Raw genomic sequence first — 25,029 nt, 5'->3', positions numbered from 1 at the left:
GTCCTTTTCTATGTCATTAAGTGTGGGGTCACTTCGATTCCCTAGTTGTGTCAACCCCCCTCCCGAGCCCCACAGAACCCTGAAGCCCTTTGTCCGCTGCCTGCTCGGTCGCCCTGAATCCTGCTCTCCTGGTCCAGCCCTGCTGAACTGTGCCCCTTCCTCAGCCCAGGGTGATGGGGCTGGCTGTCTCTTCAAGGCCCTCCCTGAATGAGCAGCTCTTCTCTCCCCTTCTGGCACAGGACTCGCTACCAGAGAAGCTGGCTGTGCACGAGAAGAACGTCCGAGAATTTGACGCCTTTGTGGAAACGCTGCAGTAAAAGTTGGTGTCCTCGAGTACCAGCAGCTTCCCCTCTTTGTGGTCCCAGGAGACAGAGAGCCTCCCACTCATCAGCTGTTCCCATTCCTCGTCCTGCTCCAAGCCAGGTGGAGGGGAGGCTGGTTTCCCCCATGGGGACCCAGAAGTCCCTGCTCTTGCCCCTCCTGGAGATTTCATGGCATTATTCAGGCCCTGTTAGAGCATTTAAGAGGACTCAACCTCTGGCCTTGGAGATGGGGAGACTCTTTGTAACAAAAGGGCCCTCTGCAGGGCCTGCTGATTCTGCTCACAAAGGTGGCCCCCCGTTCTTCCTGCAACTGGCCCCTCGCCTGTCGCCGTTACCACCAACCATTTGACATTCCAGCTGGTGGCCCAGAGATTGGTGTGGAGGCAGAGAGAGGAAGGAGGCAGTGCTGGGAGGACGGAAGGGCTCCTCAGGCTCTTTGTTGTCTCCTTTGGTTCTGGTATCTTCCTCTCTCCCTCCCTCTGCCCCTGTACTTTTGGCAATATGACAGGCCTTCTGCCCAAGATGAGAACTCGAAAGTCAGCCATTCCCACCCTGGAAGGCTGTGCCACCCCCAGCAGAGGGTCTGAGCAGCCCTGGCGGCTGCCTGTGCTCAGCTCCTCAGCTACATGGAAACCAAATCCTGTGTCTCTAGGGTTGGAGTCACAGCAGTTCTCTTCCCTTCCCTCCCCTGTTGCTGCTCCTTGGTTATAGAATATGGTATATGGTAAATATTTATTACTTTCAGAGAAGTCATATTTTATAGAGAAATTATGTTTGAGGTTAGATGTTTTCTCTTGGGGAAGGTGAAGGGCCTCTTCCTGGGGCAGGGCCCGTTCCTGTGGAGGTTGCCCAGATTCCAGGTTGCTGCTCTGGGGGTCTTCCTTCCCACATGTAGAAGGTGGGAGCTAAGAACAGGGCTGATGAGGGCAACACACTTCCCAGACTTGCTGCATTTGCACTGACAACAGGTTTTACCTGGACACCTACATGTTCCCGGTGAGAGCCTGGGATCTCTCACGGCGCCTTCGGTGACTGGCTTGTTCTGGCAGCCGAGGAAGCCGTGTATGTGGTGAGCCCCTGGAGTTGTGCTGCACATCGTGCCCAAGGGCAGTATGTGGTGGGCCTGGGGAAGTCCAGACAGGCCCCTCCGGGGCACTTGCTTCTGTTTCTCAGGGCTGCGTTATGGGCCCTTTTTCTCCTTTCACCTGGGCCTGGCCACCACCCTCCTTTAATCCCACGGTCTGCACCCTGCCCTGAGGTTTACTGGTTCCTTGTTGAGAAACTAAAGCTGGCACATGGTTGACTTACCCCTTCAGGTATTGTTACTTGGGCAAGTCAAGTGCCTGGCCTCACCCTCCTAGGCTGTCCCTCTCCTAGCCTAACTGGTAGTCTTGGCCGTGGAAACCTAGGCCTGCCCCTTTCCTCCTGACCCACCAGGGGTATTCATTGGCAGCAGCTGGAGCACATGGCCCTCAGTTGCTTGTAGTAAATGCATGTGATACTGTTCCCACTGACAAAGCTGATCTCTGAGGGCTCGAGTGGGCTCTGATGCTGTCTCCATTAGGCTGAGCCCTGCCCCTGTGCATGTGTTCTCTGCCACAAAGAAATGTTCCCAGCAGTGGTGTCCAACTTGGCCCTCCTATCTTTGGGCCAGAGCACACCCAGGGCCTGCTAAACCAATCCACAGCCCAGTGGATTATCCTCACGGCCCAGTGCTGAGAAGGGTGGAGGCCCAGTGCAAGTTATCTCTTGCCTTCCTCCCCACCGACCCGCCCGTGTCTCAGCCACTGCCCTTTTGAGGCCAAGTGTGGAAAGTCCTGAGTGCACAGACTGAGTCAAAGCCTTTGGCCTTGATGTCCTAATTGTTGGCCTGTGCAGGCAGCAACCTTTCTTCAGGACCCCATCAGTGAGAGGCCAAGGAGGCTGAGCCCTGACTTTTTGCTGAGCCAGGGAGGAGCAAAGCAATGGTCAAGGCTGGCCCTTGCCCCTCAGCCCTGTACAATGAAAGGTATGAGCCTGGACTGACTTCTGCAGCACAGGGGGCGGGGCTGGGACTAGTCATCTGTCTCCAGGGGGCAGAGTCCCTCCCCTCCTCTAGCCTACCTTGTTTGGAAATACTGAGTTATACTTTAAAATGTATTCAAGAGATTTCCAATAAATTTTTTTCTGTACTTTACAGCTTCCTGTCGTGCAAGTTGTCTAAAATCCCAGCCCCACTGCCTCCCACCTCTGTGCAGGCCACGGTCTACCACAGGCTCCACAGGAGGGGAAGAATGGTGCCATGTAATGCTGAGAGGCTTCTCAGTCACAGCTGCTCTGACTCTGGGCATGTGGCCACCTATCAGCTGTACAAGCTTGGGCTGGTCAGGAAAGCTCTTAGAGCCTCCTGTTCCTGGGTTGTGCTGTTCCCATTTCGGGGCTTGTATGTGAATATTCAGTGAGATGATGTGTATGAAGTAGATGTGCGTATTAAGCACACCCACAGTAGAATCTCCATAAAATGTAGGCCAGTCTCATCAGCTCTATTCCCCCTGCAATACGTCGTTCACCATGCAGCCTGGCCTGGAGGCAATGGCTGGCTTCTGGCTCTAAGGGAAAGACAGTCTTTCATGTTTCTAGCAGAAGCCAGCAGGGGGTGTGGGGCTCCCCAAGCTGCCTGGGATCTGTTTGCTGATCAGCGTGCGGGGTTGTGGCTGAGCAAACCAGACTGAAGGGAAGGGGTTGGATGAGGAGCAGGGAGTCAAGGGCCCATGCCAGTTTGTGGAGCTGCCCAGAGCACTGGGGTGGACTGTTGGGGGATTATTCCTGCCTGGTCCCCTGGAGACGAATGCAGCAGGCATCTCAGCCCTGGCCAAGCGGCCCTCCTGCCTCCCAGAAGGGAGCTGGAGTGGAGCCAGTGTCCCAGAGGCAGAGGTAGTTCTAGTGGCAAGACACCAACTGCCTGACAGGCCTTGGCAACTGCTGTCTGGGTTGCCTCCGAAGCCTTTCAGGCTGAAGGCAGGCCCCAGGCCAGAAAAGGGCTAGTTAGAAAATTCTAATTGCAGCCCAAACCAGGTGGGGCCTACCCACTGTAATAGGCTGGGGGAACCCTTGATTGTTTGTAAACTGCACACAACACTAACCATGGTGCCTGACCATGCAGCCAGTCAGGATAGAGTTGGCGAAACCCTGGTTAGAAACGGTGGCGAACATTCCCTGGTGTCCTGACCTTCAACTGGGAGCCCCCAAAAGCAAAGTGTTCAGTGTACCCTGGTCTGAAAATCATGTCCTTTAAAGCCTATCCCTACAATCCATCCCGAGCCCTGTTGTTGCTAAGGCAGAGGTAAACTGGCTTTTGAGTCACTCAGCAGAGGCCTTGCCAGGAGCCCAACCCAAGTAAACAGCTCTCTCCATCTCCTGCTCCCCTCCTCGTTGCCCTGGGTCACATCCCCTGTGTTCTAAACACTCACCCAGCTCAGAGCAGAGGAGAGCCATTGAGAGAAGCCGCCTGTGCCTTCTGTTCAGTTACCTGGACCAGGGCCACAGTGTGCAACGGGACTAGCTTCCTGGAGCTCAGTGCCAGTGTTTATAACCACCAATCCTGACAATGTGGCTTGATCCTGCAGCTCTGGCCCAGCTCCCCCAGCCCAAGCAAGCAATGACGAGAAAACAGAACAGGCCCAGCTGAGGCCGCGTCGCCTCCTGATTACTATTGGCAGGCAAACAGCTAACTGTTGGACCCTGACCTTGACCACTGTGCCAAGGGAAATTCTGGCCTGCCCTCATAGTAACAAACTTTTTAGAAAATTGCAGTAAAACACACATAAATGTTACCATCTTAACCTCTAAAGCAAAGCAAAACCCCAAGAGAGGAAAGGAAAACAGGGCCTTCCATGACTCCATGTAAGTACATGGCAGGTGGGAACGGAGGCTCTGAGGGGAGAGGGGGATGGTCCGGTGAGGGCTTCAATCCCAGCTGCTGCACAGGTTGGGACTGGCGCTTTGTTCACTGGAAAATGATGGTCATTTAGTTACCACGGGGCACTGTACTGTACAAATTATTTCTGGTCCTCAGATGAAGGAATGGTCTCAGAGGTGGGGCCAATTTTACAACTATCACCAGTGAGAGCTGGTGGCAAGTGATGGAACGAAGATTCAAACCCTGTCTGAGTCTAAAACCCAGGCTGTTGTCCACCAAAGCCCACTCCATTTGGGGGACAGAAGAGTCCTTGGTTACTCACATGGCGGCTAGTTGGAATGCTGCAGGTGCCAACACTGGAAGGTGACTGCTCACACTTCTAAGCCTGGAAGACGGACTCATATCCAGAAAGCTGGCCTCATACCCACTCACAAGTGAACCAGAGGAGGAAGGGGGTCAGATGGACCGGGCGGGGACTTCCTGAGGCCCCATCGCTCTTCTGCAGCCACACGCTTCCCACCCAGTTCAGAAACTCTATGTCCACTTCTTTAATAGTCAGATGGGCAGTTTCCATCTCCATTTTTATTGAAATACAAAAAGTGCAGAGGTGAAATACATGATTGATGCCAAGGAATTCATGAAGTGTGAATGTGTACACTTGATTCACAGTACAAGCTCTTCCCCTAGTCCCTACTAGCCAGTAGGGCAGGGGAAGGGAAAGATCAAATAGATCCATAGGCTCCCAGGAAAAGGGACTGTGAACACCTGATACACAAAGTAGGGCAGAAAGCTGAGGCCTGTGCCCAGGCTAGAGACACTAACAGAACCATCAGTCAGCCAGGTACCAGGAGTCCTGACACACCAGTGCCCTGGGAGAGCGCCCCAAAAGAGTTAGGCTGGTCAGTGAGGACCCCCATGGTACAGGCTCTAGGCTCTGGCCAAGGCTGTGGGGACAGGGTCACTGTTCAGGGTTTTCCCTACTGCCAGAAATCAAGACTACAGGAAGGGGCGGGTGGCATTCTCAGTGTTCACCAGGAAGGAGTGTAATTCTAAAGGATACAGTTGGAATGCAGGACGGCCATCATCACTGGAGTCCAGGTTGTCTGAAAGACAACAGGGTCCTGGGACCTCTACTCCCTGGGGAAGGTTGCTAGATCTAACTAGCAAAATCTCTGCCTGGTAGGAGGAAGGAGCCACCACAGATCCTGAGGCACCGAGTCACCTCTGGCCAGAGCAGAGGCCAGTGTGACCCCACAACACACAGGACTGCAAGAGCCTTTGGCCTAGAGTCTGTCCTTAGACAAGGCATAGAGGCTGAGCCTGCTCCCCTGCTTAGGCACCAGGGATCTCTCAGGGTGGGGGTGCTGTCTATCTCAAATGGAGGCAAGAACTCAGCCATGTCATCCAAGCTGCGTCCAGGCAGAAGCAGGGGGTTAGAACATTCTGGGAGCAGTGCCACTTGGGAAGAGCTGACCAGGATGTGTGGAAGAGAAGGCAGAAACAGGAAGCAGGTTCCAGGCTGAATTCCTTAGCTGTGGAAGTACCCATGCTGAGGGGAGGACAGAGCAGGGGGCTTGCACCCAGGCCTTCACCCAGACAGAGAGGAGCCTCAGCAGGGCCTGCCTAAGCCAGCTCCGCCTTTCATTCCCCGGCAATCAGGAGGGGGCGGACCAGCCCAGCTACCATCCCAGCTGACAGTGATTTTGGCATCTGCAGTTGCCAGGCAAAGAGGCAGGAGAAAGCAGGAAAGGCTTGCTGGAGCCAGTCCTCCCACTGGAAGAGCCAGGGCCAGCTCTGCACAGCCCCGGAGGAACCAGGGGTCCAAGGAGGCAGGAGAAGTATAAGGCGAAAAAAATGTCTCATGGTAACAGCAAGGCCTCCAGGGCCGGCGAGGTGGACTGGCAAGAAGGGGAGGAGGAGCTGCCCAGTTGGCTGGCTCCAGCTTCTATCTCCTCGGGCCTCATGACCCCTTCCTGGGCAGGAGCCCTCGGCTCCTCTAATGCTGATGCCAAGAGGAAGAGTCCAAACTGGGCTCCCAGAGGAAGGGCTATCAGAGAAGGGGGCTGGTGGGCAGGGGCTGGGCTCAGAGCCCCTAGGAGTCAGGGGTAGGGAACAACTCCCCTTGATGGTCCAGGAGGAACTTGGTAAAGGTGTTGATGGGATTAATGGCCTTGAGAGTGATGGCAGCATCCTTGGCCCACAGCAGGTTAGGGCCAAAGACGACAGCCAGGTTAGTGTTGGTCATCTTGTTTTGGTCACACTGAGCAGACACCTGTGGAGGGAAGTCAGAGGGCTGCAGCAGGGCCACAGACCCAGCTCCCATGCCCTACCACCAGCTACCAGAACAGCAGGGGCCGGCGCTCCTCCCTCCTTCAGGTGAGAGGCAGACTCACCTGCACCAAGAAGGCAGTAAGGAAACGAAGCACCTGGTAGTTCTCCTCGGGCAGCGTCCGAAGGACCTGCAGCGTCACCTCCACTCTCTGGCTCTCGTCAATGTCTATGAAGAATGGGGGCCGGGGTTACAGGGGCCCAAGGCTGGCTGGCTCAGGAAGCCCTCACAGGAGACTAGAGGGGAGACCCCAACCAAACCCGCCTGCTCCGAGTCCAGCACAGACCCAGCAGAAGCAGCTCAGAAATGGGGTGGGAGAGAGCACTCACTGAGGAAGCCCACTACGTGAGGGTAGAGGTCAAAGGTGAGCAGGGGCTCAGGAAGCTCCCGGAGGAAGGTCTTGAGGATGACCGCTGGCAGGTGCAAGTCGTTGTACTGATCGAAGTCCACAGGCAGCCCTAAAGGTGGGTGGGGAGGAGGGTGGAGGGGAGCTGGGCGGAGCCAGGAGGCCCCACTGCCCGACCGCCCTCAGACAGCCTCCTCCCGGAGAGCCTCTAGCACCTGCCTTCACCTCGTTCTTTATGACAAAGGGATGCAGGCTCGGGCCATCTGGGTGGAGTGGGACCCCCAGCACACACCACAGTTAGTCCTTGTCTCCAAATGACCCTGAACCGAGGACCCAGAGCCTGACCAATGAGGGAGCAGGCCTGGATAGCCAGGTGGGAGCGGCATCATGTTATCTTAGCAGATGCCATAGAACCTTTGACAGAAGCAGAACCTGGGACCCTTGTTTATAGGGCAGCGACAGGCAGAGAAGCCCCTGACAGTCACACACCTGCCCCCAACTCCTCCACCCTCCACCCCAGCGCCCACACGTGAGCTGGACACCCCCAGGACCACTCACCCATGTTGTACTTCTGCTGTACCTCTCGTACAACTTGGGTGTTGGCAGACCTTCGGAAAATCCCTTCAGTGGTGAGAGCTGGGAAACAGGGGGCCTGGTGAGTCTCAGAGTTCTGGGGTACATGTAACTCCCTACCATTCGGTCTCGGGGTTCCAGTCAGGGTCAGTGCAAGTGCTGGTGCACATGGGACCTCTCAGCCCTGCCTGGCAGCTTCCTGAGGGGGCTGGGGGACCTTGAGCAGGTCACAGGGGCAGGTGGGCCCTGGCACTCACCGTGGGCCTGCAGGTGGGCAATAGTCTCGCGGACCACGAGAGGAATGGGCTCCTGCTCTGGGTTCTTCTCCTGGAGGCTGTGGGCACAAGGGCAGTGAGCGGGGTCTACAGCCTGTCCTGGGCTCCAGGTGCCAGGTGCCCCCGTTCCCATACTCACTGCTGCAGTGAGACCCCAAACTGCTGGTTGGGCAGTGGGGGCCGTGGGGGCATGGGCTTGGGGGCTGTTGCAGGGCTCTTCTGTGTGGACTTGAGGAAGTCATCATACCTGGGGAGCAGATGGGACAGTCAGGCCCTCTGCCTGGCTCTGTAGTCACTACGATAACCCCCACTTGTCAGGCACTTCCTGAGCTATTTTACATAGGCTAGTTCATTTGATCCACAAAACAACCCAGCTTTACACAGGAGAGTGAAGACTAGAGAGATCTGATCCGGCCCAGACGGCGTGGCTCAATGGCTGAGCGGCAACCTATGAACTAGGAGGTCACTGTTCGATTCCCAGTCAGAGCACATGCCCAGGTTGCAGGGCTCGATCCCCAGTGGGGGCCATGCAGGAGGCAGTCAATCAATGATACTCTCTCATCATTGCTGTTTCTATCTCTCTCCCTCTCCCTTCCTCTCTGAAATCAATAAAAATAAATATATAGATAAATCCAGTCACTTTAAGTGACAGAAACAGAATCTGAACCCATACTCTCTCTCCTCATGTGCTGTCTCAGTCATTACATGTGCTTCCTCTGTTTATCCTGGGATTCTCAAGGCTTCCCCTCCCCTTGGCTGGCACATCCCACCCCACAAACATGACACACATGTACACAGATGCCATCCAGGGGGCACACACAGTCCCTGCCCGCCTCACTTGAGCACTTGGCGAGGGATCCCTAGTTGCTCCAGCTTCACGTGCTCGCTCAGCTCACTCAGGTAATTCACATAGAAGATCTTCTGCCCAAACTTGAAGCTGCCGACGGAGGAAAGGGCATGGGTTGGAGAGAGCACTGGCTTCGGCAGGCCTCCACTGTCCCCTCAGCAGCACAGCCAGATCAGACAGAGGCCTAGTCCCAAACGGGTGTGTCCCCAGGATGCTTGGCCTCCTCTGGCATCTGCTTCAGAGTTCAAGGGGAAGCACGGGGAGACCACCATCCCGCCCTCGGCCGGCTCACCTAATGAAGGGCTTAAAGAGGATGAGCAGGGTCTTGATGAACATGGTGGGGTGCACGATGTACAGGGCCTTGATGTTCTTCTTGTACCTGTGGAGGCAGAGTGGGAACTCAGGAGTGGGCATGGCAGGGGAGACACAGAGTATGTTCTTAATGTACATCTTCTGATTTCACTCCTTAGAGCAAGCTTGCAAAGTACCATTGCTGCCCCATTTTACAGATTAGGAAACGGAGGCTCAGAGAGGTTAAGTAACATGAAAGGTCACAGAATGAGTAAGTAGAGAAACGGATTTGAGCCCAGGCTGTTCCAACTTCAGATTCTTTGTATGTACCCAGGTGTGAGCACCTGACTTCCCCTGGCATGGAAGCTCCTTGCCCAAGCACAGAGCTGCCCAGAACCTAACAGAGGTGCTGACTCCAGAGCCACCTGCTCCAGGTCCTGGACCCCAACCCTGGGCCCCAACCCACTTTCGGTCAAACTCCCGGTAGGCATCCCGGAGCCAGCTGAAGGAGGGCTTGTTGTCGCTGGTCAGGCCGTGGTGCAGGTAAAGCAGTGTGTAGTCACTCTCCACGTACTGGTCCAGGGTGTGCTTCAGGTACCTTCAAGTGAAAAGACCTGTTCAGGCCTGCCCTGTACACAGGTGGGACCCCTTAAGCCAGAACCTGGTGCCCCGGGAATCTGCTTATATCAACCCCCCTCCCCAAGACTCCTGGCCCCGCACTGTCCATCTGGATGCATAAGCAGTTGCCATGCTGTTGTGGAGGGGTTGGGCCTGGGCTGGGCGGGGCAATAACAACAACAGCTCTCAGTTTTGAGCACTGACCAGGAGTCTGGAGACCAAAACTCTAACTGGAGTCCTCTCACATAACTGCAGTGAACATGGGAATAACATTTCCCTCACAGGATTGTCAAATCAATAATAATGATGCTCACCATTGATCAATATTAAGCTTTTAGCATCTGCCAAGCACTTATTATCTCATGCCTTCCTTAAAATAATCAAGGCTGATATTATCTCCTTCTTACAGGTGAGGGCAATGAGGCTTAGAGAGGTCAAGGGCATACCCAAGGTCACACAGTTTATGGTGCAGCCTGGAGGCAAATGATCTAACTCCAAAGCCTGCATTCCTTTTTTTTTTTTTTTAAGTTAATTTTTATTGATTTCAGAGAGGAAGGGAGAGGGAGGGAGAGATAGAAACATCAATGATGAGAAAGAATTATTGATCAGCTGCCTCCTGCATGCCCCCTACTGGGGATCAAGCCTGCAACCCAGGCATGTGCCCTTGACTGGAATGGAACCTGGGACCCTTCAGTCCACAGGCCAATGCTCTGTCCGCTGAGCCAAACCAGCTAGGGCAGTGGTCGGCAAACCGCGGCTCTTTGACCCCTTGAGTGTGGCTCTTCCACAAAATACCATGTGCGGGCGCGCACGAACAGTGCGATTGAAACTTCATGACCCATGCGCAGAAGTCGGTTTTCGGCCTGGGCGAGTCTATTTTGAAGAAGTGGCGTTAGAACACTCAAGGGGCCAAAGAGCCGCATGTGGCTCGCGAGCCACGGTTTGCCGACCACTGAGCTAGGGCAAGCCTGCGTTCTTGACCACAATGCAGCTCTCCCGCTTATACTTGAATTCCCAGCACAGGCTGTAAAACACTGCCTCTGAGAGGGGATCGGGGTGGCCAGGGGATCCCCTTCCCTGCTCCAATCACTGGGCTTTTCGTGGACCAAATAGCCACATCTCAGGTTCCCTATGCTCATACATATCTACCACTCCAAAGAAACACACATAGTGTGGAGCCCCCCTAAGGTGGAGAAGTATAAAGAAAATGAACAAGGAATCCAGAAATGAAGGAATCCAGTGGAATGCCCTCTTTCTGGTTGGCCAGCCCCAGGCCTCAGCAGGATCACTACTGGAGGCTGGGAGGCAGGAAACACAGGAGGTAGGGAAAGGAGAAAGGAACCTGGCGAAGTGCCCAAGGATGCGACTAAGTCTCCTGATCTACCCTAGAGAAGGTAACTTACACAATGGTCCCTGGGTGCTAGGCTCAGCCAGCACAGGCAGGCATGTGAAGTATCTAGGGATGAATTGTTACTCTGATTCCAATCACTATTATTACACAATACTTTACCCCTTAGATACATAAAAATATGGCATTTAAAAAATATATTTTATTGATATTTTACAGAGAGGAAGGGAGAGGGATAGTTAGAAACATCAATGAGAGAGAAACATCAATCAGCTGCCTCTTGCACACCCCCTTCTGGGGATGTGCCCGCAACCAAGGTACATGCCCTTGACCGAAATCGAACCTGGGACCCTTGAGTCCGCAGGCCGACGCTCTATCCACTGAGCCAAACCAGTCAGGGTAAAAATATGGCACTTTGCAACTAAAAAATAGCAATAGTGAAAATACACTCATCCTTTGATGGATGTTATGACCTCTAGGAGGGCAATAAAGTGATATCTATCAGAAGCTATAAAATGTTCCTACCCTTTGACCCTAAGAAAAGAAGGAGAGATGAACAGAAACATTTTTGTAGAAGGCTATTCATTGTAGCCTGTTTTATAATGGAAAAACAGCAACAACTGAGCAGCAAGCTAGCTATCCAACAACAGAGAATTGGTTAAATAAATCACAAGACATCTATAAATAGAATACCTCACAGGCTGCTCCTGCAGACAAAACCAATCTGTGAAGTGAGATGTCTGAACAGTGGTTGCCCTTTGTGGTAGTGACTAGAAGAGCGAAGGGAGGTTGGTGGGTGGGGCTGATAATTTTCAAAATTTATCAAGTGGTACACATAATTGGTTCACTTTTCTGTATACATATCATATGTCAATAAAATTTTTAAAGGATGTCTTTGATGAATGTTTAATGCTCAGAAGATAAAAGCATTACATAAGATACAAAACTGACTATAGAGCCTTGTATATGTTATAGGCAAAAATAGGAAGCAAATGCACTAAAATATTAGCAGTGGTTTTCTCTCTGGGTGATGGGGTTTATGGGCGACTTTTTTTATATAGTTGTGCATATTTTTCTTTATAAGTGGGTACAATGGCATTTCATGTATATATCTTACCTAATGCTCACAACAACCCTGTGAGGTGGGCACACTTCTTATTCTTATGGGGCTCAGAAGACACCCACCCCCAAGTACACAGCTAGTAAGAGGCAGAGCGGAAGTCTAATCGGGCTTCTGCATCCAGACGCAGGCACTCTCTGCTTCAACCCCCAGACCTGGGTGACAGCTGGGAAAGCCAAGCTACAGAGAATCTAACTGGCAACCAGAGGACAGGCCTGATCCTGGATGGACGGCCCTCTCTGCTCCCAGGAGGGACTATGACCAGGTCAGGTGGGGGAGGAGAGGTCTGTGTGGGACAGAGGACAGGATGGCAGAGGGCTTCCTGAAGCCAGAGAAAGCCCCGGAGTGGGTGCTGCCTCACTCATCAGGCTCTCTCCTGGAAACCAGGTGCTTTCCCATCCCCATCCGCTGACTTCCTCCCATTCGGACTATTATCTGGCCAAGAGTCTCTCAGCTGCCTTGTCAGATGTGATAAAACTAGAGGTGGAGGGGGTGGAGGGACCCGTGACTCAGTCACCCTCAGGCTGAGCTCCTTGGCCTACTCTTGGCTGGGCCACGTGGTGGGCCTGGACCAGGCGCTGCCTGCCTGATGGAGGAGCTGGTGGAAGGAAGGGTTCAGGAGGCCAGAGAGAAAGATGGCACTCATGGCTGGAGACTCGGGTCTGGCCCTGGCTCACTGGGGCTACAGACACTCAGCACTCAAGCCCTTCCCCTTCAGCTACTGTACCCCTGGACTGTCCTGACCCCTCACCACACCCTACAGGCACAGAACCATTCAGAACTGCAAGGAGTTGGTATGGGCAGTGCAGACATTTCCAATTTCAGGGAGCACTTTCAACTCGTCAGGAAGAAGTACAAGACGGCCCTAGCCGGTTTGGCTCAGTGGATAGAGTCTTGGTCTGCGGACTGAAAGGTCCCAGGTTCGATTCCAGTCAAGGGCACATGCCCGGGTTGCTGGCTCGATCCCCAGTAGGGGGCGTGCAGGAGGCAGCAGATCAATGATTCTCTTCCATCATTGATGTTTCTATCTCTCTCTCCCTCTCCCTTCCTCTCTGAAATCAGTAAAAATATTAAAAAAAAAAAAAAAAAAGAAGTGCAAGACGGTAGCTGTACACACACTGAGGAGCATCAGGAGCGCAGTAGGGCTCTTCCTCCGTGGAGTCCCACCCATGCTGTGGGCCCCGGGCTGGCAGCCGTGGCTCAGTAATGAATGTTTACTGGAACAGGGCTTGTCAAACTCTTTTTTATTTTTTTCATGTTTTTAAAATGCCTTATATGGTCAAACTACAGCAAACATATTTTTTGTTCGAAGAGGGAAAATAAACGCTCTGGTTCTAAGGATGATGTAAGCTGCCCCGGGCTCCTCAATGGCACTGCAGTGCAGGCTGACTCTCACCGTGGCTTCTGCAGCCTGTCATTCCCCCCAGCTAAAACCACACCACACACGCACATGAGGAAACAGAGCAAGTGGAAACACCCCGCTACCACTGGCTCCGTAACGAACCAGTATGCACTCCAAGTGGCAACAGGCAAGTTGAGAAGGAAGCTGAACCAGCGCAATGAAGCAGGCATTACTACAGTGACAATGGTATGGCCCATCAATTCTGGAATTGCCCACTTTCAATAGAACTGTGAGCTCCACGGAAGCAGGAATCTGTCCTGCTTCTTCATGGCTGTGCCTGGTGCCAACAGACACAGGTGACAGAGCCCCGGCAGGAACCTCCCCGCCACATTCAAACTCCCACTTTCAATCAGCCTCTTGCGTTGCATCAGGAGATTTCAGACTAACCAGAGCTGTTTTATAATAAAGCCAACAGTATCCAGGCAGGTACAGACGCCAATGGCACCAAATAAGATAGCACTACTTATGCATATAAATGGGGAACTACAACCACATTGGAGATAACCAGATTAGCCCTCACATTTGGACAGGATTTTACTTTTCCAAGCATTTTCACACACAGTATCCACTCCTGCAAGGAAGGAGGGCTGTATGACTATTCCCTAGGAAAAGTGAAGAAAAAGTGACTTAAAAAGATGAAGACACTTGCCAAGGTCACACTTCCCAGGACTAAAAACCAGGTCTGACTCCTAGCCCAGGACTGACTCCCTCAGAAGAGGGAGGCAGGTGGCCTGGCACCCCCACACAGGGAGGGACAGTAAGGAAAACAACATCAGGCCAAGCTGGGGATCTGGGCACAGGTCCCATCACTTTCCATACAGGTACTCACCCCAAGAGCTTGCTGTGGTCCAGCTGGTGGCTGGGAGGCATTCGGCAGGCACTAAACAAAATGATCTTCCGCCCATACTTGTCATCTCCTAGATGTGGAGAAGATGGAGCATGGTGGGTGAAAGATGAACCAAGAGAAGCAGGCTGAGGGCCTGAAAGGTGCCAGGCCTGGAGACCAGTACCGTTTAAGACAACGGCCAGAGCGGGCCATGCAGATGCACTCTGGGCAGCTGCCCGCACTTGAGGGGGTGTCGCTGAAGGAAGAGGACAGGTTGCTCTCAGGGATACTGGGCTGGGGTATAAAGAAAGAACATGACTTTCAAAAAAAAATCACACCTGGTGGAATCAAGCCAAATGTCCATCAACAGATGAAGTGGTAAAGAAAAGGTGGTGTATCCATGCAATGGAATACTGTTCAGCTATAAAAAGGAATGAAGTACTGAAACATGCTACACTGTGAATGAACCTTGAAAACATTATGCTAAGTGAGAGAAGCCAGTCACCAAGAGCCACACATGGTATGATTCCATTTATATGAGTTATCTAGAATAAGTAAATCCACAGAGAGCAAACTAGTGGTTGTCATGACTGGGAGAGGGCAAGAACGGGGTTTGTATGGGTATGGATGAAATTCTGGAAGTACATGGAGATGGAGATACACAACATTGTGACTACTAAATACCACCAAATTGTACAATTAGAAATGGCTAATTTTATATCACACCCTTCAAAGCAACTGTCTTGCCAAGGAGTCACCTTAAAAGTCACACTTATTTCAGAAGCATCCCCTTTAAGCAGTGTGTATTTGGAAAACCTCACTGAGGAAATCAGCCTACAATAGTCTCTCTCTCTCTCTTTTTTTTTTTCTTTGTTAATCCTCTCCTAAGGATATTTTTTCCATTGATTTTTAGAGAGGATGGGAGAAGAAAAGAGAAAAACATTGATGTGAGACACATTGATTGGTTGCCTTCTGCACGTGCCCCAAACAGGGCCAGGGATTGTGTCCTTGATCAGAATCAAATCCTTGACCCTTCAGTCTGCAGGCCAACACTCTAAACACTGAGCAAACCGGCCAGGGCAACAGTAGTCTCATTTTTGGCCACTAACAACACTTTCTGATTTTATTAGAATTATTAACCACACTTGCCTCTAAATTCTGGACATTTCTAAAAATCATATCCTTTGTCATTAAGGATATTCCAAAGAACATGAAGTTGAGAGGAGTTTGTAATGCTGTGGGAAAATGTTCATTTGGATGTAATGTGTCTGGGATGTTTGTCCACAACTAGTCATAATTTGAAGGTCTGACCATCATGAAACCAGGGAGCTCCTGAGACATGTTTTTCCTCCCCAAAAGTGAGATGTTCTTTCAGGTCAGCATGGATCAGGAACCCCAAGCAAAGATCCACGGGGACAAGACCTGGTCCCTACCTTCCCTTCAACTCTACCCTCATGCTTCTCCAGAGCACCAAGCCACACTTGCCTAATAACCCTGATTGTTTCAGAGGCAAATAGAAAGACCACTGACACAACCCACGAAGTGCAGTGAGTCTGTCCTCCATCTCCCTCTGAGGACTAAGGATCCCCCAGGCCTTGCTGAGGGTCTTCTCCATATTTAATAAGCCATGACCTTGATGGTCCTTCTTGGTCAGTGACTTCACTCAGGAGTCAGCGCTTTTCTAAAATGGTTGCCAAGGCTCTGACTCTATTCTCTAGGGCTGGGGCCAGCATCTGTGGAGAGGCTGAAGGAGGCTTCTGGAATATGGGCAAAGTGGGCCCAGTCCCTGCTGGCCACATTCCTTGGAATGGCTCACAGGATTGTCCAGGCTTGGCTCCTGCCGCTCCAGGCTCACACTGTGCACTCTTCCGACACAAAAGTGCTCACAGCCCTGTGCACAGTAGGCTGTTTCTCATGCTGGACAGACCTTTCTCTGGACAATTTTGCTCCCCTCCTCTAGGCTAAGTCCTCTGAGTCCTTAAGACTCATCCAAGGCATAATCTCCTTCCAGAAGCCTGTGTCTTCTCCTCCTTCCCCTAGGCAAGTCAGCTGTCTCTTTTCATGGCTCCAAGCATGAACCATTATCCATGACGCTCTGACTCTCCTGTATAATTGTTTCTGTGCCTGTCTCCTGTATTGGCTTGTGACAGCTCCATCTTTGAATCTTTCATGCCAGTCCAGAGCCAAGCATGTGGCAGGTATTCAATAAATGCTGGTAGCCGAAACCGGTTTGGCTCAGTGGATAGAGCGTCGGCCTGCGGACTGAAAGGTCCCAGGTTCGATTCCGGTCAAGGGCATGTACCTTGGTTGCGGGCACATCCCCAGTAGGGGGTGTGCAGGAGGCGGCTGATCGATGTTTCTGACTCTCTATCCCTCTCCCTTCCTCTCTGTAAAAAATCAATTAAAAAAATATATTAAAAAAAAAGAATTAAAAAAAATGCTGTTAGTCTGCACAAAGACATCAGTCAGAATTACACAGTATGCATGGTTCTATTTCTGGGTTTGTTCATGACCTCTAGGTCATCAGACTGCTTTAGGCAGTAAGTTTCCCATAGCCTGGGGCAGAATTTCTCCAGATTTACAAGTAGAGAAACCTCTGCAAGCCTGTGTGAGGGGGAGAAGGTACAGTTCATCTGGCAGCAGGTCTATTTTGATGAACAGGATATCACTTGCTCTCTCATACCCTAGCCTAGATCCTGGTGTTGGGTTCCTTCCAGGCCAGGGGGGAAGGGTCAACCTCTGAGGTCTACTGTGATTCACTTCCCATGGGATCTGACAGGAGATGGAAGAGCAGACTGGGGCAAAGGATTAGACTGGCCAGCCCAGCCTCATGTCCAATCTAGAGCTTTAGAAACCCCTGGGCCTCCTACTAGGAGCCTGTGAAGGGAGGGACATCATTTGCCTACTCCCCTCTAAACAGGAAATGCCCCGGATGTGGGGTAAAACCCTGGGAGGAGCATGGGGATTCCAAGAGCTTCTTTCTATGCCTGCCCCCAACAGTAAGGCAGCGCTCATTGGCTGGCAGACTTGAGGACTTAGGCAGGAAAGTCTGAACTCACTGGGCTCCATCTCTCAGCTGGCCCAGCACCTTGTACGTGGGAAACTGGATCCTCAACCATGGCTCCCCTGATGGGCATCCACCAATGCCATGATGTCATATGAAAAATATTACAAGCACATGCATGTGTTCTCTAGGGAAGTAGGTCTACACTTTTCACATTCTCAAAGACCAGCTTTAAGAACCACTTCACTGGACTGGGCACTACTTGTAGAAAGGAGTGTGTATTTTCCTTCAATGAATCCTCAGTGCTGACTAGGAGGCTCAATCCGGAGCAGATATTCAAAAAAGGAAGGCTGAACGAAGTCAGGATGGGGGTGGGGGACAAAAGGAGAGTAGTGAGGTAAGACCCCTAGACAGACGAGGAATGAGGTATGGGCAACCTGAGGGTCTCACCCCCACCCTTCCTGAGTGCCCAAGCCCTTCGGTGACCCAGGCATTTGCCAGCAGGCAGGGTGACTGCTGCTCCAAGAACATATGTAACAGGGCCCAGAACTGCCCTCCTGATCCGAGAAGAGAGCAGACTTCTGCCCTGGAGACTGAAGGGACAGAAGGAGCTGGGGCAGCACTAGTGTTCCCAGAGCTGGGGGAGGGCTCAATGAGGAGGAGGCACATAGCTGTGGAAAGCACCAGGAAAAGACCAGCCGCCTGAGAATGAAGCCTCTGCATTCCCCAGATACCGATCATGAATTCTCCCAGGGTAGCCTGGGTGTTAATCAGCAACAGCAGCTCCTCCAGCAGCCATTCTGGGAACTGCCCGGCAGCCAGGCCAGCCACCTGCCCCGCCCACAACCTGCAGGGCAGGCCCAAGAGGTGGGAGGTGGGGGCTGGGCAAAGTGCTGGAGCCGGCTCATATACTTGTTATATTATTAAACTGTCAGGAATATTGCAAGCCAGTTGACATCATGTTGGTAGCTTGAAATCTTCCATGGTAGAAATTTCAAGTGGTACAAATAATAGCCTTTTTTTTTCCCTTTCAGGAGGGCCACCTCTATCAGCACACCACAGGGAAGAACCCATGTGGACTGAGTTAAATGTGACAGTGGAGCATGACAGCCACCGCTAGCGATAACAGGCTGCAGAGGAGGTGGGGACATAACCCAGCCTCCATTCCAACATGGGCTCTTTCTCTGGTTTCTAATGCCAGGAAGCTGGCCCCCCAGGAGTCACCATGGTCACATCAAACAGGTCTCACTCTGGCAGTGCCAATCCGAACTCCTCTCAGCAGTCAGAGAGGCACAGGCATGGGGACAACCCCACCCGAGGGGCGCTGCGCCTGCAGCACTCAGCTCAGGCTTGAGGAGCCAGCATGCAGGCCAGGCCATTGCTCAGAGCCAGCCACCCCCCTCGCTACCTCTGTGGACAAGGCCCCGCCCGTCCCTGAAGCTCCTTTCCCTTAGGTTCTGGATGTATTGCCACACAGCTGCCACCCATAATTCTTTGCTATTTCCGGCTCCGAGGCACCGCCCACTGCCAGCTCCCTAGAGTGGGGCTGCAATTAAGCTGCCCCAGGAGCCCTTCCTGATCCACAGCCCAGAGGTCACAGCCCAGAGAGGCCAAGCAGGGAGAGCCAGGAACACACCTACCTGGCTGGGCCCCCTCAGGCTCATCACACCCTGGGGAAATAGAAACATGTTGCAGCTCTGCTTGCAGGGGAACAGGGGTCGCCCCTGGGGAGAGGAGCGGCCTGCTCTCCTTGTGACCTGGCCACATAGGCCAGAAGGATGTCAGGATAGAGGCTCCTTCACATCAGGCAGAGCCCCCCACCACCCACCCCTGCCCCCTGCCCCAATCAGGTGCCTCTCTGGTAGTGAGCAGACAGTTCTGAACCTTCAGGGGTCTGTCCTGTGTCGAGGTCAGGACCAGATCAGGAAAGAACTCTCAGCCTGCTTCTGTCGGGGTGAGAGAGGCCATAGCCAAGGTCCCCAACCCAGACCTGGGCAGGGTCCAGGAACACAGATGTCATGGGAATACCTTTGACATTAGGGAGAACCTCCGAGCCCAGCATTGAGGAGAGGCCAGATGCCTTCAGCCCCCACAGCCAGCACCACACTGCCTGACACTGGGTCCAGAGACCATGTGCTCCCTGCTCCCCTTGCCCATTCCAGTGACTCAGAACAGGGCCATGCTGTCACTCTTGCTTATAGCTGTCTGGCCTCACCGAGGACCAACAACCATTAGGAAAAAGATAAAGAATCTTGCAATTAATTTCCTCTATTTAGCAGTAGGACCCTGAGGGCAGAAACCAGGGCATCAACATCCATGCTACCTCTCCTGGCCCTGGAGTCTTCTGGGTACTGCATTATGAACAGGAGGGTGGGAGCACATGGGGGCCAGACTGGGGGATACCCTGCACCCATTCTCAATAGGGTGATACAGCTGCTGGGAACCTGATGCTCCGGGGTCATGTGGTCCGACTTCCAGACTTCCTTCGAGTAGGAAGGACTGGCACCTGCCTGCTCTCCAGTAACTGAGAGAGTAGAAAAGCTGGCATGAGGGCAAAGGAAAGGGAGGTGAATGACCACTTATTCAGGGCTAACTATGTACTCTGGGCTAGGCCCTGACATACATTCACTATTGCAATTCTCTCAACAACGCTGTCAGGAAGAAATGAGTTCAGAGAGCAAAGCTAGAAATCAAACCAGGGCTTTCTAACTTCAAAGCCACTAGGCCACACTGCCTCCTACACACCATCCGCCGATGGAGACAGTGGGGTCACAGTTTAGGAAGTGGTTGCAGGTGAACAGACCAAGTGGCCACCACCATCAAGTATGTGAGTTTAAAGAATGGTGCTCAGGAGATCCAGGGTCAGGGGTCAGACCACAGAATCGGCATGGCCCCTCCCTTACCCTGTGGTACAAGGGGCTGCAGACTATGAGGAAAAAGATGCAAAATTGGGTATGCTTACCTGCCACCTCCACAATCTGGTGCCGGGCAATGTCATAGTAAGGGTCATCCCACTTCAGGTGTGTGACAGGTTCTGGGGAGCTGCTTTTGGAGTCATCTGAGGAATATGGCAGAGTGAGGGGATAGTCTGGGGGGGCTGGCCCAGTGTTCTCCCTGAGACTTGTGCTCTTGGGCCCTCTCCCCAGTAAGGCTTGTGCTCCTAGCCCCACGCTGGGGCTGGTCAGCTTGCCCCCATCTGCCCTCCCAGAGTCTCCCTCCAGTAGGAAGGGGTCTCCCCAACTAAGGTGCCTGTAGATGCCTGAGATCCAGTGGTGCCCACCTGACTTGGGAAAGTCGGGCATTTCATCCGAGGGCCAGTTCTTCTCATCAATGGAGGCTAGCTTCAGCTGGTTCAGAGCCTGGCTGGTGTCATCCAAGGTCAGGTCATCCTGCAGCTCTGAAAGTGGGTCCATAGCTGAGCCTGTCCCCGACAGCCTCACCCCACAGAACCTGAAGAGAAACCTGGGAGAAGGCAGTTATAGGTGTAAAGAGGGTCAGCAATACCCTCTTTATACCTGTAACTGCTATAGCTAGCCTCCTACCCCATTCTTTTATTTTTATTTTTACTTTTATTTTATTGATTGTTTACAGAGAGGAAGGGAGAGGAATAGAGAGTTAGAAACATTGAAGAGAAACATCGATCAGCTGTCTCCTGCACATGCCCTAGACTGGAATCAAACCTGGGACCCTTCAGTCCGCAGGTCGACGCTCTATCCACTGAGCCAAACCGGTTAGGGCAGTGGTCGGCAAACTCATTAGTCAACAGAGCCAAAATATCAACAGTACAACGATTGAAATTTCTTTTGAGAGCCAAATTTTTTAAAGTTAAACTTCTTCTAATGCCACTTCTTCAAAATAGACTCACTCAGGCCGTGGTATTTTGTGGAAGAGCCACACTCAAGGGGCCAAAGAGCTGCATGTGGCTCGTGAACCGCAGTTTGCCGACAATAGGGTTAGGGCGTCCTACACCATTCTTTCCTCCCGCAAGCTCGCTTGTCCCTGTCCCTGCCAAGAGTTCCATGTAGCTCCTGGTTCTTCTGGCGCCACAATTTTCTGACATGTTGCCAGAAAAGGCAGCTGGGCAGAGGATGGCACAGCTCAGTGCCTGCCTTCAGGTCCTCCAGCTGGATGGGGAAGAGTCGTGCCAGGCCCTGCACTGCCTACTGCCCCGCTGGTTCAGTCATATAGTCCCAGCTGCAGAGGGCAGAGATCTGTGCCCCTCTCCTAAGGGGTCATAGGGCACAGAATGCTTCCAGACCCTAGCAGTTATGGGGCAGAGGTGGTATAAAAATCTAAGGAGCATATGGATGCTCCAAACCCCAAAAGGTCAGCTGTGGCCCTGGCTACTCTATCTTTGACCTCTGACTTGGGGAAGAGGAGGTGGCCAAAGACCACAGGGGCCCAGAAAATAGGCCTCTGCTGGGTTTGCCCAGGGAACCAGGAGCAGAGGATGGAATCTGCCTGTCAGTCATAGCAGGTTCCTGGGGGCTCCTAAGCCCACTCTAATCTGTGGGAGCTCCAGGCGCTAACTTCAAGGTGGCTAAGGTCAACAGACTGCCCCAAGGGCTGGAGGGCACAGATGGGAAAGGGGGAAGTTCATGACATCATCAGAACGCTGAGATACAAGAGGTGAAAAAGAGAACAGCAGCTAGAACAGGCAGGGAAGAAGAGCCACTCCGAAACCGGGCTTGCCCAGGTCTGGGGTCTGGCCATAAGGGTGTGGCCATAAGGGTGTGGCTGCACGCACGCAGCCCTAATGGGAAGCACACCCCTTTCTCATCACCAGCTCACCACATGGGCAAGGGAGTGCAGTTTCAATTCAGCCCCGTCAGTCTAGCCCCAAAGAGGCTGCTCTAAGCTTGCTGCATTCCTGGAGTCCAAAAAGTGACATATATGGTCAGAGAACCATCAGGGCAGATAAGGAGTGCAGACGAGACCCAGGCACGGGTAGGAAGAGAGAACTGCCACCGGGGATTCAGACCCTGAACACCTCTGGACTCGGAGGTGGCGTGACAACCTCCTGCACATGTCACAGCCAAGGACTCTGGATGGTAAACTGGTTCTGTGTAACTGGCAACAACCATCCTGTTACCAGGGCAACTATACCCATTCAGTGGCAAAAGCTGTTTCAAGCTCCTGAGCCAAAGCTGAGCAGCCAAAAAACAACAACCCCCCCCCCCCCCACCCCACACACACACCTTTTTCCTCTTCTCCTTTGGTCTTTTTTGCTACCCTTATTCACTACTGCTGTTACCGCTAAATGTAAGTCCCTTCCCAAGAACACAAAAGAAGACTCTCTCCTATTTGGGAATGCATTTCTCCCAGGGAGTGCTGCTGTGCCCCTCACTCCAGATTCCCTAGTCCCCTTCAGCCTCCTAAGGCAGGCAAACCTCAGTCTTGAGGATTCCACCCCTGATTCATGTACATACTCCTCCCTACATTCAACCAGGAGGCTGTGCCAAAGGCCCTCTCACCCCCCAGCTGGCTATCAGGGACAGAATGCAGCTCAAAGTAACCCTCACCTACTTGAGCCTTCCCTCCTTCCCTTCTTTCTGTCATTGCCCAGGCACCAAGTGCTCCTTCAGCTCTGCCCACAGCTACCCAGGGAAGTCTTTCTGCACACAGTGCGTGCTTGATGCGATGAAAAAGGCAGGGGATGAGGTATTTGGAGAACCGGTTTACAGTCCTGCCTAAACCAATGAGTTGCAAAGATGCTTGGGCAGTCCTTTTCCTATCTGGTCCTCAATGTCCTCATCTGTAAAAGTGAAGGCTCCTTCCACAAATACAATTCTTCAAGGTCCTAAAATACGGTGCTGAGTGAACAACAGGATTACAAGGAACAGCTGGTAGCTGAAGTATGTGTGAGGGAGACGGTCATCCTCTGAAGTTTAAAAGGAGAACTTGAAGTCCACCTCTTTTCCAGTAACTCCTCTATTTTGTCAGTTCTCCTAGAACTGACCCCCTGCTCCCCCATAACCTCCTCTTCCAGAATAACTAATCACAGTTGTTCCCACCTCTCAGCCAGACTGGCCTCTCTCACCACCTTCCAACCCACAGTTGTTGCCCCCTGTGAGCCTGGGAGTTTAGCTCCCACTCAGTGGGAGGGCGAGCAAAGCGAGTGAGAGGAAATTCTAACATATAGTGGAAGTGAAGTATCCTGGCTGCCTAAGACTCCAGGCACCTACAAGCCCCGCTCCATTCTGCAAAATACTCCTTACTGGGAGGTTAAGTTTCCCTTCTCCGTAGGTAAAAATCTACCTTGATAAAAATCTCAAGACTCACTTTAGGCAGTTTTTACCTAGAGGTTTTAACCTTTGGGAAGTCTGGACCTCTCAGAATTATTTATTTATTTAAAATATATTTTTAAATTGATTTCAGAGAAAAAGGGAGAGGGAGAGAGAGATAGAAATATGCATGATGAGAGAGAATTGTTGATCGGCTGCCTCCTGCACGCCCCACACTAGGGATGGAGCCTGCAACCCAGGCATGTGCCCTGACCAGAAGTCGAACCGTGACCATCTGGTTCATATGAACCTCTGAAATTCTGACACAATTTGTGGTCTTTTCCCCTAAGACAAATCAGCAGTTGCATGAAATCTTGTATGCAATTTTAAGTGGTTCACATGCCCTCTAAGAATCTCTGTTTAAGAACCCCTGACCTATTCAGAATTACACCTGACACAGGTAGCTACTCAGTCATTTGTTGAATGACTGACTGAATTAATTCACCTCCTAAGTGGAGAAGGGAACCAACATTGGTTGAGGGCTGTATAGCACCATGAACTGGACACAAATTACCTATTAACTTTACAACAGCATCTAAGAGGCATGTACTACTGGGCCCATTTTACAGGGTGAGGACAGTGAGCTCCGGGAAACTAAGCAAATTGCCAACAGTCATACAGCAGAGTCAAGATTTTAATCCATGTCTGTCTAAGGTGGTCTCATTGTGCAGGTCAATCCCTCAACATTTCCCTAAGTGACTGTAATTCATTCATGCGATTCTCAAGGTTCAGAGAAGTTCCACAAAACAAAAACAAACAACAACAACAACACAACAAAAAAAACACCACAAAATAAAAGCCTCTCCCCTAATCTCCTCCGAAAAGAACTGAGGTAACAACTTGAAATCGCATTCTCTGGCGTTGGGATCGTCTTCCTAGGAGCTCCAAACTGTGAAAACGCAAATCCTACAACAGCAAGACTTTCAAGTACAATCACGTTTGCATAGAGCTCCATGGTTTACAAAATCCGGATTGGGTGCACTGATTATGAAACAGAGATGAAAGCCTGGCCTAATAGGTGGCAGGGTGAAACACTTCCCCCCAATTTCTTTTATCTTCGCGTTTCGCCAGATCAGAGCAGGGAGCCTTTCCCTCCCACGGGCTTGCTCGAAAACAGCAATCTGACCAGGACTCTGCACTAGGGAGGGCAGGAGGAAGGCAGCGAAGGAAGCTGAGTCCTCTCCCTGCAGACCCATGAGTGGGGCAGAATTCCCGCAGCAGGAAGGCCAGGCTCCGGGGTCCCATTCCACCCCTCCTCCTTCCCTCCCTCGGATCCTCCCCGTCGGGACCGCAGCCCCTCAGACGGCCACGCCAGTCCCTTCCCTTCCCCCATCACCACCCGGGGAGACCCCGCGCCCAGCAGCTCACCGCGGCCGCGCTCCGCTCCTTTTGCCACGCCTGTCACAGCTCGGCAAACATCCGGCTCCGCTGCAAAACGGGAACCGCCTCCTCCCGGTCTCCTCACTCCCCAGCCACTTCCGCCACACCTCCAACCCACTTCCGACCCCTTCCCCGGTCCAAACTTGGCCTTTCGTGGAGCCCACT

General features: G+C 52.3%; 2 protein-coding genes across 14 annotated transcripts in view; one reads left to right on the top strand and one right to left on the bottom strand.

The window, feature by feature from the left end:
- The window catches only part of ATG13 (autophagy related 13), a 31,932-nt gene extending 29,433 nt beyond the window's left edge, over positions 1-2,499 (top strand). For all 11 annotated transcript variants that reach the window (XM_028153501.2, XM_028153505.2, XM_028153507.2 and 8 more), the window contains one exon: positions 240-2,499. In XM_028153501.2, coding sequence (XP_028009302.2) covers positions 240-317 — 78 coding nt within the window. In that variant the 3' untranslated portion in view covers positions 318-2,499. The remainder of the gene's footprint in view (positions 1-239) is intronic.
- Positions 2,500-4,776: 2,277 nt separating this feature from the next.
- ARHGAP1 (Rho GTPase activating protein 1) lies at positions 4,777-25,002 on the bottom strand. Of its 3 annotated transcripts, XM_054724681.1 has the most exons (14): positions 24,853-25,002; positions 20,481-20,662; positions 20,163-20,258; positions 18,841-18,870; positions 14,200-14,287; positions 9,349-9,480; positions 8,884-8,970; positions 8,583-8,681; positions 7,884-7,991; positions 7,727-7,803; positions 7,455-7,532; positions 6,880-7,008; positions 6,615-6,718; positions 4,777-6,493 (listed from the first exon to the last, which is right to left on the bottom strand). In XM_054724681.1, the coding sequence occupies exons 2-14, from the start codon at positions 20,611-20,613 to the stop codon at positions 6,314-6,316; spliced, it is 1,341 nt and encodes a 446-aa protein (XP_054580656.1). In that variant the 5' UTR covers positions 20,614-20,662; positions 24,853-25,002; the 3' UTR covers positions 4,777-6,313. The 3 variants fall into 3 exon arrangements, with proteins under 3 accessions (XP_054580656.1, XP_054580659.1, XP_054580657.1); XM_054724684.1 differs by lacking the exon at positions 9,349-9,480; XM_054724682.1 differs by lacking the exon at positions 18,841-18,870.
- Positions 25,003-25,029: the final 27 nt, after the last annotated feature.

The sequence above is a fragment of the Eptesicus fuscus genome, chromosome 13 (assembly GCF_027574615.1).
Source record: "Eptesicus fuscus isolate TK198812 chromosome 13, DD_ASM_mEF_20220401, whole genome shotgun sequence".
In the NCBI taxonomy this organism is placed as follows: domain Eukaryota; kingdom Metazoa; phylum Chordata; class Mammalia; order Chiroptera; family Vespertilionidae; genus Eptesicus; species Eptesicus fuscus.
Note: the sequence above shows the minus strand (reverse complement) of the source record. Positions and strands in the feature narration are given on the sequence as shown.